The sequence below is a fragment of the Rhinoraja longicauda genome, chromosome 20 (assembly GCF_053455715.1).
Source record: "Rhinoraja longicauda isolate Sanriku21f chromosome 20, sRhiLon1.1, whole genome shotgun sequence".
Lineage (NCBI taxonomy): Eukaryota > Metazoa > Chordata > Chondrichthyes > Rajiformes > Arhynchobatidae > Rhinoraja > Rhinoraja longicauda.
The window spans coordinates 10,092,561-10,106,293 of record NC_135972.1 but is presented as its reverse complement, the minus strand read 5'-3'; the positions used below and the strand labels follow the sequence as shown (position 1 = coordinate 10,106,293).

Sequence of the window (13,733 nt, the reverse complement as noted above, 5' to 3'; positions counted from 1 at the left end):
ACCTGTACGTCTTTATATACATGCGTACACATGCACACGCACCCACACGCATAAAAAATGAACACATGCACACACACATGCGCGCACACATCCGCACACACACACACATATACACACGCACATCCGTGCACACACACACACACACACACATGCACACACACACATCCTCGTACAAACAGCTGCTCAAGATTCATGAGTGTTTAGTATTTAGAAGCTCCTCCAACTAATCGAAACAGAGAAGTTTCTCAAATCCCTCACACTTTAAATAGCGTGGAGTTTATGTTTGTTAATGGAATGGCTGATACAATTCACAAAGGTAAGCAGCCGAGGATAGATTGTAATCTCTTTAAATCGGCCTGCGTCTGATCTGAGCTAATGTGGGCTCCTGTGTAATTTTGTGTAACATTAGCAGAGACTTCTTTAGGCAGTTGATTACAAGAATCTGACTAAATTAGTGAGTAATTTTGAAGGATAACTGAATTTGACTTTCACTGCAGATGTTCTATGTGGGGAGCTTTCAATTTAAATATTGGGTAATGAAACTAGGGTGATCACCTAGGGTGATGGAGGAACTGAAGGAAATCCACATTAGGCAGGAAATGGTTTTGGGTAGACTGATGGGACTGAAGGCTGATAAATCCCCAGGGCCTGATGGTCTGCATCCCAGAGTACTTAAGGAGGTGGCTCTAGAAATAGTGGAAGCATTGGAGATCATTTTTCAATGTTCTATAGATTCAGGATCAGTTCCTGTGGATTGGAGAATAGCAAATGTTATCCCACTTTTTAAGAAAGGAGGGAGAGAGAAAACGGGTAATTATAGACCAGTTAGTCTGACATCAGTGGTGGGGAAGATGCTGGAGTCAATTATAAAAGACGAAATTGCTGAGCATTTGGATAGCAGTAACGGGATCATTCCGAGTCAGCATGGATTTACGAAGGGGAAATCATGCTTGACAAATCTACTGGAATTTTTTGAGGATGTAACTAGGAAAATTGACAAGGGAGAGTCAGTGGATGTGGTGTACCTCGACTTTCAGAAAGCCTTCGACAAGGTCCCACATAGGAGATTAGTGGGCAAAATTAGGGCACATGGTATTGGGGGTAGGGTACTGACATGGATAGAAAATTGGTTGACAGACAGAAAGCAAAGAGTGGGGATAAATGGGTCCCTTTCGGAATGGCAGGCAGTGACCAGTGGGGTACCGCAAGGTTCGGTGCTGGGACCCCAGCTATTTACGATATACATTAATGACTTAGACGAAGGGATTAAAAGTACCATTAGCAAATTTGCAGATGATACTAAGTTGGGGGGTAGTGTGAATTGTGAGGAAGATGCAATAACGCTGCAGGGTGACTTGGACAGGTTGTGTGAGTGGGCGGATACATGGCAGATGCAGTTTAATGTAGGTAAGTGTGAGGTTATTCACTTTGGAAGTAAGAATAGAAAGGCAGATTATTATCTGAATGGTGTCAAGTTAGGAGGAGGGGGAGTTCAACGAGATCTGGGTGTCCTAGTGCATCAGTCAATGAAAGGAAGCATGCAGGTTCAGCAGGCAGTGAAGAAAGCCAATGGAATGTTGGCCTTCGTAACAAGAGGAGTTGAGTATAGGAGCAAAGAGGTCCTTCTACAGTTGTACCGGGCCCTGGTGAGACCGCACCTGGAGTACTGTGTGCAGTTTTGGTCTCCAAATTTGAGGAAGGATATTCTTGCTATGGAGGGCGTGCAGCGTAGGTTCACTAGGTTAATTCCCGGAATGGCGGGACTGTCGTATGTTGAAAGGCTGGAGCGATTGGGCTTGTATACACTGGAATTTAGAAGGATGAGGGGGGATCTTATTGAAACATATAAGATAATTAGGGGATTGGACACATTAGAGGCAGATAACATGTTCCCAATGTTGGGGGAGTCCAGAACAAGGGGCCACAGTTTGAGAATAAGGGGTAGGCCATTTAGAACGGAGATGAGGAAGAACTTTTTCAGTCAGAGGGTGGTGAAGGTGTGGAATTCTCTGCCTCAGAAGGCAGTGGAGGCCAGTTCGTTGGATGCTTTCAAGAGAGAGCTGGATAGAGCTCTTAAGGATAGCGGAGTGAGGGGGTATGGGGAGAAGGCAGGAACGGGGTACTGATTGAGAGTGATCAGCCATGATCGCATTGAATGGCGGTGCTGGCTCGAAGGGCTGAATGGCCTACTCCTGCACCTATTGTCTATTGTCTATTGTCTAAATGACAGATGCCAGATTATTAATAGTTGATTTCACTTTGATTACATCTGTAGTTAAGGGCTGTTAAGTTCAAATTGCTTGGCAGAGCGGCATAAAAAGAGTGTTTGACAGTGCCCCGACAGTGAAATTTGGGGGGACTTTCTCTTGATTAGTAAGGGCGTCAAAGGTTACGGGGAGAAGGCAGGAGAATGGGGTTGAGAGGGAAAAACAGATCAGCTGATGGGAGACTCGATGGGCCGAATGGCCTAATTTTGCTCCCGTATCCTCCGATTAAAAATGTTCAGTTTAGTTTAGAGATGCAGCGCGGAAACAGACCCTTCGGCCACCGAGTCCGCACCGACCAGCGATCCCTGTGCACTTGGCACTATCCTGCACACTAGGGACAATTTACAATCTTTACCAAAGCCAATTAGCAACAAACCTGCACGTCTTTGGAGTGCAGGAGGAAACCGGAGCAGCTGTTGAAAACCCACACGGTCACAGGGAGAACGTACAAACTCCGTACAGACGGCACCCGTGGCCCGCCGAGTCTCTGCCGCTGTGAGGCAGCAACTCTACAGCTGCGCCACCGTGCTGAGTGAGTGAGTGGTATGTTGCAGCAGTTTTGAAATGCGGTCGTCATTGATAACATTTCAGTGGCCACGAAGTACTGTGGGATTTTCTTGAAGGGACAGTGGTAAATAAATAAATTCCCTTTTATTGATAATGGTTCCTGAAAGTCTTCCTCCCATCTCTGTTCAACTTAATCGAGAGTCAAGGGTGTACTTGCAAAGGAATAATTCCATTCTTACTTGTTGCAGCTTTACAGGCCCAGTAATGTCATACACACAAATGAATGTACAGTAATCAATAATTTAATCAATTAATAATCGTGTTCATAAATCACAGGGGTAGAAATAGGCCATTCAGTGCATCAAATCTACTCCGCCATTCGATCGTGGCTGATCTATCTCCCTCTCAACCTCTCATGGTGCACCAGTCATTGAAAGCAAGCGTGCAGGTAGTGCACAGCAGGCAGTGAAGAAAGCGAATGGTATGTTGGCATTCATTGCAAGAGGATTTGAGTATAGGAGCAGGGAGGTTCTGCTGCAGTTGTACAGGGCCTTGGTGAGACCGCACCTGGAGTATTATGTACAGTTTTGGTCTCCTAATCTGAGGAAAGACATTCTAGCCTTAGAGGAAGTACAGAGAAGGTTCACCAGATTGATCCCTGGGATGGCAGGACTTTCATATGAGGAAAGACTGGATAGACTAGGCTTATACTCGCTGGAATTTAGAAGACTGAGGGGGGATCTTTTTTTTTTTTTTTTAATTTTATTTAAGTTTTAACAGAACTCATACATTTTACATTTCATAGTAAGCAATAATAACTACATTATAAATTCGATTATACACGTATTGTTCTGTATTATCTCCCCTCCCACACACCCCCTTCCCCCCACCCCCCAGTTAAAAAGAAGGAAAAAGAAAAAGAAAAAGAAAGAGAGAAAGAAAGAAACCTGGAGTCCAGAAGGAGACACTTCCGGGTAATAACTTATTAAATTCTTATTAAAGGTATCAAAACAATCCTGAATTTAAATATTTCCAATTCTTAATCCTAGCTTTAAAATGAATAGGTTCCACACCTTCAAGAAGAAGTCATATCCATTTCTCAGATTATACGTTGCTTTTTCTAATGGGACACAACTACGCATTTCTGCATACCATCTTTCAAATCTTATTTCATTTTTTTGCTACTGCTATTGCTATTTTGAGAAATCTTTCCTGATGTTTAGTACAGTTTTGGTCTCCTAACCTGAGGAAAGACGTTCTTGCCTTAGAGGGAGTACAGAGAAGGTTCACCAGATTAATCCCTGGGATGGCGGGACTTGCATATGAGGAAAGACTGGATAGACTGGGCTTGTACTCGCTGGAATTTAGAAGACTGAGGGGGGATCTTATAGAAACATATAAAATTCTTAAGGGGTTGGAGAGGCTAGATGCGGGAAGATTGTTCCCGATGTTGGGGAAGTCCAGAACTAGGGGTCATAGCTTAAGGATAAGGGGGAAGTCTTTTAGGACCGAGATGAGAAAACATTTCTTCACACAGAGTGGTGAGTCTGTGGAATTCTCTGCCACAGAAGGTAGTTGAGGCCAGTTCATTGGCTATATTTAAGAGGGAGTTAGATGTGGCCCTTTTTGCTAAAGGGATCAGGGGTATGGAGAGAAGGCAGGTACAGGTTACTGAGCTGGATGATCAGCCATGATCATATTGAATGGCGGTGCAGGCTCGAAGGGCCGAATGGCCTACTCCGGCACCTATTTTCTATGTTTCTAACCTCATTTTCCTGCCTTCTCCCCATAACCCCTGACACGGGTACTAATCAAACATCTGTGAATATCCACCTTAAAATATCCATTGACGTTGCCATCACAGCCTTCTGTGGCAATGAATTCTACAGATTCACCACCCTCTGACTAAAGAAATTCCTCCTCATCTCCTTTCTGAAGGGTACAACATTTATTACAAGATATAACGTTGACAAACAGTAAACAAAGAAACACAAAGTGCTGGAGTAACTCAGCCGTTCAAGCAGCACAGCTGGAGGACGTGGATAGGTGACGTTTTGGGTCGGGACCCTTCTTCAGACTTGGATAGAGTGGATGTGGAGAGGATGTTCCCACTAGTGGGAGAATCGAGGACTGGAGGTCTTATCCTCAAAATGAACAGAAGCTCCTTTAAGAAGGAGATGAGGAGGAATGTCTTTCGTCAGAAGGTGGTGAATCTGTGGAATTCATTGCCACAGAAGGCTGTGGAGGCCAAGTCAATGGATATTTTTAAGGCAGATAGATTCTTGATTAGTACGGGTGTCAGGGCTTATGGGGAGAAGGCGGGAGAATGGGGTGAGGAGGGGGAGATAGATCAGCCACGGTTGAATGGAGGAGTAGACTGGATGGGCCGAATGGCCTAATTCTGCTCCTATCACTTATGACCTTATATTAACCTCCAAACCTGCACGTCTTTGGAATTTAGACTTTAGAGATGCAGCGTGGAAACCCCTGATGGCCATGCTAATCAAGAATCTTATCAAACAATCTCTGCCTTAAAAATGCCCGTTGAATTCTCTGCCTCAGAGGGCAGTGGAGGCCAATTCTCTGAATGCATTCAAGAGAGAGCTAGATAGAGCTCTTAAGGATAGCGGAGTCAGGGGGTATGGGGAGAAGGCAGGAACGGGGTACTGATTGAGAATGATCAGCCACGATCACATTGAATGGCGGTGCTGGCTCGAAGGGCCGAATGGCCTCCTCCTGCACCTATTGTCTATTGTCTATTGACTTTTCTGACCCTATTGCAGCCAGGAACCTACTTGAGAATCTGCAACCTTCACGCGAAGCTGGTCGCAGGAAGCAGCGAGGCGCAGGCCGCATGTCCGGGCGCCGCGCCGAAGATGGAGTTCCACCTTCACGGGGGCATGGCGTACGGCCGCGGGATAATGCCGCTGCCGACCGACTACGAGGACGTCCGCCAGCTGAGGCGGTGAGTAACGTACGGGCAGCGACGCGCACGACACGTCCCTCCCTCACAGCGCTCGACCCAACACTCCACTCGCTGTGCAGAAGCTGGCCTACACCCAAGATACACACAAGACCTTCAGCACGGTGGCGCAGCGGTAGAGTTGCTGCCTTACAGCGAATGCAGCGCCGGAGACCCGGGTTCGATCCCGACTACGGGCGCCGTCTGTACGGGGTTTGCACGTTCTCCCCGTGACCTGCGTGGGTTTCCTCCCACACTCCAAAGACGTACAAGTATGTAGGTTAATTGACTTGGTAAATGTAAAAATTGTCCCTGGTGGGTGTAGGATAGTGTTAATGTGTGGGGATCGCTGGTCGGCACGGACCCGGTGGGCCGAAAGGGCCTGTTTCCGCGCTGTATCTCTAAACTAAAATGCTGGAGTCACTCAGCGAGACGGGCCGGGTCTCTGGAGAGAAGGAATGGGTGACGTTTCGGGTCGAGACCCTTCTTCAGACTCTTCATTTGCTGATCCTAACCAATCCCTTCCCTCCACATTTGAGGCTCAGGTCCCCATTTAGGTTTAGGTTTGTTATTGTCACGCGTACCGAGGTACAGTGAAGAAACTTTTATTGCATGCACTATGTAATACTATACATAAATGCAATAAAGTCCTGCTCAAGTCACATTAAAATACCTGACCCTTAAATACAGAGACAGTGATTGGAATAGACTTGGCTGGCAACTGGTTTGTAAACCAAGTAAGTAAGCTGATAAAAATGTGTAGGAAGGAACTGCAGATGCTGGTTTAAACCGAAGATAGACACAAAAAGGGCGGCACAGCGGTAGAGTTGCTGCCTTACCATGCTTGTAGCGCCGGAGACCCTGGTTCGATCCCGACTACAGGTGCTGTCTGTACGGAGTTTGTACATTCTCCCCGTGACAGCATGGTTTTCTCCGAGTTCTCCGGTTTCCTCGCACACTCCAAAGACGTACAGGTTTGTAGGTTAATTAGCTTGGTGTAAGTGTAAATTGTCCCTCGTGTGTGTAGGATAGCGTTAGTGTGCGGGGATCACTGGTCGGCGCAGACTCGGTGGGCCGAAGGGCCTGTTTCCGTGCTGTATCTCCGAACTAAACTAATCGAAAAAAGCTTTTTGGGTCTATCTTAAGTAAGCTTATATAAGTTCATAAGTTATAGGAGCAAAATTTTGCCATTCGACCCTTCAAGTCTACTCCACCATTAAATCATGGCTGATCTATCTCTCCCTCTCAATCCCATTCACCCCATAACTCCTAACACCCGTACTAATCAAGAATCTGTCAATCTCCACCTTAAAAATATCCATTGACGCCCTCCACAGCCGTCTGTGGCAATGAATTCCTCGTCTCCTTTCTAAAGTACATCCTTTAATTCTAAAGCAATGCTCGACTCTCCCACTAGTGGAAACATCCTCTCCACATCCACTCTACCCAGGCCGCTCACTATTCAGTACATTTCAATGAGGTCCCCCCCTCATCCTTCTAAACTCCAGCGAGTACAGGCTTTGAGCCGTCAAACGCCCGCCCTCTGTTAACCCACTCATTGCTGGGATCATTCTTGTAAACCTCCTCTGGACCCTCTCCAGAGCCAGCACATCCTTCCTCAGATATGGGGCCGAAAGCTGCTCACGATACTCCAAATGCGGCCTGACCAGCGCCTTATAGAGCCTCAGCATTACACCCCTGTTTTTATATTCCAGTCCTCTCGAAATAAATATCGTCTCACTATCATCTCCCCTGGTCTTTGTTCAAAGTTTTATTTATTGTTGGACTTTCAGATTCTGGCGATTGTCAGCAATTTGCATTAAGGTCATTATTGTCAGTTTAGTTTAGAGATGCAGGATGGAAACAGGCCCTTCGGCCCACCGAGTCCACGCCGACCAGCGATCACCAGTTCGCACTAGTTCTATGTTATCCCACTTTCTCTTCCACTCCCTGCACACTAGAAACATAGAAACATAGAAAATAGGTGCAGGAGTAGGCCATTCGGCCCTTCGAGCCTGCACCGCCATTCAATATGATCATGGCTGATCATCCAGCTCAGTAGCCTGTACCTGCCTTCTCTCCATACCCCCTGATCCCTTTAGCAAAAAGGGCCACATCTAACTCCCTCTCAAATATAGCCAATGAACTGGCCTCAACTACCTTCTGTGGCAGAGAATTCCACAGACTCACCACTCTCTGTGTTAAGAAATGTTTTCTCATCTCGGTCCTAAAAGACTTCCCCCTTATCCTTAAGTTGTGACCCCTGGTTCTGGACACCCCCAACATCGAGAACAATCTTCCCGCATCTAGTCTCTCCAACCCCTTAAGAATTTTATATGTTTCTATAAGATCCCCCCTCAGTCTTCTAAATTCCAGCGAGTACAAGCCCAGTCTATCCAGTCTTTCCTCATATGCAAGTCCCGCCATCCCAGGGATTAATCTGGTGAACCTTCTCTGTACTCCCTCTAAGGCAAGAACGTCTTTCCTCAGGTTAGGAGACCAAAACTGCACACAATACTCCAGGTGCGGTCTCACCAAGGCCCTGTACAACTGCAGCAGAACCTCCCTGCTCCTAAACTCAAATCCTCTTGCTATGAATGCCAACATACCATTCGCTTTCTTCACTGCCTGCTGCACCTGCATGCTTGCTTTCAATGACTGGTGCACCATGACACCCAGGTCACGTTGCATCTCCCCTTCTCCCAATCGGTCACCATTCAGGTAATACTCTGCTTTCCTGTTCTTGCAGCCAAAGTGGATAACCTCACATTTATCCACATTATATTGCATCTGCCATGCATTTGCCCACTCTCCTAATCTATCCAAGTCACTCTGCAGCCTCCTAGCATCCTCCTCGCAGCTAACACTGCCACCCAGCTTCGTGTCATCCGCAAACTTAGAGATGTTGCATTCAATTCCCTCGTCCAAATCATTAATATACACTGTAAATAACTGGGGTCCCAGCACTGAGCCTTGCGGTACCCCACTAGTCACTGCCTGCCATTCCGAAAAGGACCCGTTTATTCCTACTCTTTGTTTCCTGTCCGCCAACCAATTTTCTATCCACCTCAACACTGAACCCTCAATACCGTGTGCTTTAAGTTTGTACACCAATCTCCTATGTGGGACCTTGTCGAAGGCCTTCTGAAAGTCCAGATATAACACATCGACTGGTTCTCCCTTATCCACTCTACTAGTTACATCCTCGAAAAATTCTATAAGATTCGTCAGACATGATTTGCCTTTGGAAAATCCATGCTGACTTTGTCCGATGAGTTCACCACTTTCCAAATGTGATGCTATCACATCTTTAATAACTGACTCTAGCATTTTCCCCACTACCGATGTTAGGCTAATTGGTCTATAATTCCCCGTTTTCTCTCTCCCTCCCTTTTTAAAAAGTGGGGTTACATTAGCTACCCTCCAGTCCTCAGGAACTACTCCAGAATCTAAAGAGTTTTGAAAAATTATCACTAATGCATCCACTATTTCTGAGGCTACTTCCTTAAGCACTCTGGGATGCAGCCTATCTGGCCCTGGGGATTTATCTGCCTTTAATCCATTTAATTTACCTAACACCACTTCCCGACTAACCTGGATTTCCCTCAGTTCCTCCATCTCATTAGACCCCCGGTCCCCCGCTATTTCCGGCAGACGGTTTATGTCTTCCTTAGTGAAGACAGAACCAAAGTAGTTGTTCAATTGGTCTGCCATCTCCTTGTTCCCTATGATCAATTCACCTGTTTCCGACTGCAAGGGACCTACATTTGTCTTAACTAATCTTTTTCTCTTGACATATCTATAAAAGCTTTTGCAGTCAGTTTTTATGTTCCTTGCCAGTTTTCCCTCATAATCTATTTTCCCTTTCCTAATTAAGCCCTTTGTCCTCCTCTGCTGGACTCTGAATTTCTCCCAGTCCTCTGGTATGCTACTTTTTCTGGCTAATCTGTATGCTTCATCTTTTGTTTTAATACTATCCTTGATTTCCCTTGTTAGCCACGGATGCACTACCTTTCCTGGTTTGTTCTTTTGCCAAACTGGGATGAACACTTGTTGTAGTTCATCCATGCGACCTTTAAATGCCTTCCATTGCATGTCCACCGTCAACCCTTTCAGCATCAATCGCCAGTCTATCTTGGACAATTCACGCCTCATACCCTCAAAGTTACTAGGGGCAATTTACATGGGGCCAATTAACCTACAAACCCGCACGTCTTTGGGATGTGGGAGGAAACCGGAGCACCCGGAGAAACCCACTCAGTCACAGGGAGAACGTTCTTTTTGCCAAAGTTTATTCATTTGTGATTGAAGTCCCATCTCCCTCCTTGTGAATATAACACAGACTGGTCACCACTGGAGTCTACGTTTTGATTTAAATCAGCAGTAGATGCTGCATGAGTCAAGATGACAAAGTAGACGCAGTTTAATTTCTGAATTTTGCTTTTACAGTTGATGCCAAATACCATTCCTGTTGATTTCTTTGTTGCCTGAATTGTCCAGTTCAAACCTCCTGATTAATGAGGCAGTGTCTTTAGACTTTAGAGATACAGTGCAGAAACAGGTCCTTCAGCCCACCGAGTCCACACTGACCCCCCGATCACCCCGTACACTAACACTACCCTGCACACTAGGGACAGTCTACAATTTTGCCAAAGCCAATTAACCTGCTCGTCCTTGGGGTGTGGCAGGAAACCGGAGCACCCGGAGAAAACCCACACAGGTCATGGAGAGAACGTACAAAGTCTATACAGTCAGCACCCGTTGTCAGGATTGAACCTGGGTCCCTGGCGCTGTAAGGCAGCAACTCTACCGCTGCGCCACTGTGCAGCCCGTTGGGAAGAGTACTGTGCACAGTGACACTGAGGGGGGGGCTCCTGGAGGCAGGGATAGGGCTGAGGAGGATAGGACCTTGAGTAAGAACTCGTCCTTGGGGTGTGGGAGGAACTCCACACAGGCAGCACCCGAGGTCAGGATCGAACCCGGGTCTCTGGCGTTGTGAGGCAGCGACTCTACCAGTTGCGCCACCCTGTGTCTGAATTCGCCCAAATTCCCTTTTTATCACATTTAGCTTGTTTCTCCACGTTCATGAAATATGTTTGGTTTAAGTTCTTGGGGGGTTGTTTTGCTGCAGATTTTTAGAATCAGCGCTGTCTTCCGACCAGGACAGCATGCAAGACCTCACCATGTTGGATGCATTGAACAGTTCAAGTGGACGTTCAGGTAAGCCATCGGCCCTGTGGTGTCCTTCTAGCCCGGCAGGCTGGTACAGGTCCACCACCGATTACCCGGCACCCATGGGTTCCAGAGCCTTTCTGGATTATCCGTTTAGCCGGGCCAACAGAGGTCACGGCCTGGGGCAGCAAAGTCGGCCGTGCGAACAGAACTGCCGGCCGGGCTGCAGTTCCAGAGCCCCGGCTGCAGGGGGCAGATTCCACCCGCCGATCGGCGCGGAAACCGGCCGTGAGAACGAATCTGCCGCTCCAGAAAGACGCAGGGCTCATTGTCAGAAAAGCTTCACGAATGCCGAGGACACGGACCTCTCCAAAGATTTAAATGTTGGTCGGAAGCCCGTGTGACCTCCCAATAAGTCATCCGATTTTACAGCACGCGAACGGGCCACTCCTCCTGTGGCACAGTGTGCGTTTAGGCAGCAGCTGACTTGGTTCCATTCACCTGCCCTTTCTTCAGACTGGAGAGAGTGGAGTGGATGTGGAGAGGATGTTTCAGCTCGTGCAAGAGTCTAGCACCAGAGCCCAAAGCCTCACAATAAAAGGACGTGCCTTTAAAAAGGAGAAGTGGAGGAATATCTTCAGTCAGGGGGGTGGCTAATCTGTGGAATTCATTGCCACAGGCGGCTGTGGAGGCCAAGTCAATGGATATATTTAAGGCGGAGATTCTTGATCAGTACGGGTGTCAGGGGTTATGGGGAGAAGGCAGGAGAATGGGGTGAGGAGGGAGAGATAGATCAGCCATGATTGAATGAAGGAGTAGACTCGATGGGCCGAATGGCCTAATTCTGCTCCTACAACAATAGACAATAGGTGCAGGAGGAGGCCATTCGGCCCTTCGAGCCAGCACCACCATTCAATGTGATCTTGGCTGATCATTCTCAATCAGTACCCCGTTCCTGCCTTCTCCCCATACCCCCTGACTCCGCTATCCTTAAGAGCTCTATCTAGCTCTCTCTTGAATGCATTCAGAGAATTGGCCTCCACTGCCTTCTGAGGCAGAGAATTCCACAGATTTACAACATGAGCAAGAAATATTTTAACATGTTCTTCTTTAAGTGTATGTCTGAAAATGCCTCAATCATTTTATTTTGTGGTGCTAAACTGTCTATCCCATAACAAGACCTTGGCCCTGGACAAAATTACCCTCACCTCACCCTAATTATGGCACTGGTAGAATTGCCAGCTCTGTTTCCACTGGCTTCATCTCTTGCATTGTAACCCCTACCAAGTCAGGCAACTGTTTCTCTCATCTCTGGTATTTGAATAAGCAATAACAGTATTCAAAGAAAATAATAAAGTCACTTTTCTGTTCAACAACTTGATATTTTATTTCAACCTGGCTGGTCACAATAATGTTCAAGAAATTAATCTTCAGTGGCCGGAGAAAGTATTCATAGGGTGCGTTGGCATTTGGAAAATAGTTAGGTTTAAAACGTGGCGGCACGGTGGCGTAGCGTTAGAGCACTGCCTCACAGCGCCAGAGACCCGTGTTCCACCCTGACTACGGGTGCTGCCCGTAACAGAGTTTGTACGTTCTCCCCGTGACCTGCGTGGGTTTTCTCCAAGATCTTCGGTTTCCTCCCACACTTCAAAGACGTACAGATTTGTAGGTTAATTGGCCTGGTATAAATGTAAAATTGTCCCTAGTGTGTGAAGGGTAGTGTTAGTGTGCGGGGGTCACTGGTCGGTGCCAACCCGGTGGGCCGAAGGGCCTGTTTCCACGCTGCTTCTCTAAACTGAAAGTGGTATATAAATACTAAACAAAAGGGAACAAAGTGCTGGAGTAACTCAGCGGGCCAGGCAGCATCTCTGGAGGACATGGATAGGTGATGTTTCACAGAGTGCTGGAGTAACTCAGCGGGTCAGGCAACATCTCTGGAGTTCATGGATAGGTGATGTTTCACAGAGTGCTGGAGTAACTCAGCGGGCCAGGCAGCATCTGTGGAGAACATGGATAGGTGACGTTTCACAGAGTGCTGGAGTAACTCAGCGGCTCAGGCAGCATCTGTGGAGAACATGGATAGGTGACGTTTCACAGAGTGCTGGAGTAACTCAGCGGCTCAGGCAGCATCTGTGGAGAACATGGATAGGTGACGTTTCACAGAGTGCTGGAGTAACTCAGCGGGCCAGGCAGCATCTCTGGAGGACGTGGATTGGTGATGTTTCGAGCCATTACACTTCTTCAAACTGTTCTGAAGAAGGGTCCCAACACGGAACATCACCTTTCCATGTTCTCCAGAGATGCTGTCTGGCCCGCTGAGTTACTCCAGCACTTTGTGTCCTTTTGTCCAAACTAGCATCTGCATTGCAGTCCTGGTTTCTCCATATAAATTGCAAATCTTTTTTTCTATCAAATCTTTACTCTCTTGCAGCCATTCACTTTAGAAACGACAAATTAATTTTGTTGGTAACTTCCCCCCAAGTTCTCCTCCTGTTTGGTGTCTTCAAGGTAAACGGCACTGTGCTATTTGCAATGAGTTCACCACACCATTCAGTCCTGATATCAGATTAGGCTTAGACAAGGTGGTGCTTCCTCTTGGCGTGAAAAAAATGCCTCAGGTGTACTCAAGAAGATGAGATGAATTTTCCATTTAGCTGGGGGAAACGTTTCCTGAATCAGTTTTCCATTCGTTCGTCGGTCGGCTGCAAAGTGTATTAATTAAATGTTGTTGCTTTCAGCATCAGGAGACATCTCAGCAGGATCGTTGGAGCGTTGTCAGCAGGAATCTATGACAGGTTCGTACCGACAGACACCATGTGGAAAGT

The 13,733-nt window shown here is 46.9% G+C and overlaps 1 protein-coding gene across 2 annotated transcripts in view; it reads left to right on the top strand.

The window, feature by feature from the left end:
• The window catches only part of pot1 (protection of telomeres 1 homolog), a 148,076-nt gene that overhangs the window by 119,667 nt on the left and 14,676 nt on the right, over positions 1-13,733 (top strand). For both annotated transcript variants that reach the window (XM_078416516.1, XM_078416517.1), the window contains exons 11-13: positions 5,558-5,739; positions 10,868-10,956; positions 13,647-13,703. In XM_078416516.1, coding sequence (XP_078272642.1) covers positions 5,558-5,739; positions 10,868-10,956; positions 13,647-13,703 — 328 coding nt within the window. The remainder of the gene's footprint in view (positions 1-5,557; positions 5,740-10,867; positions 10,957-13,646; positions 13,704-13,733) is intronic.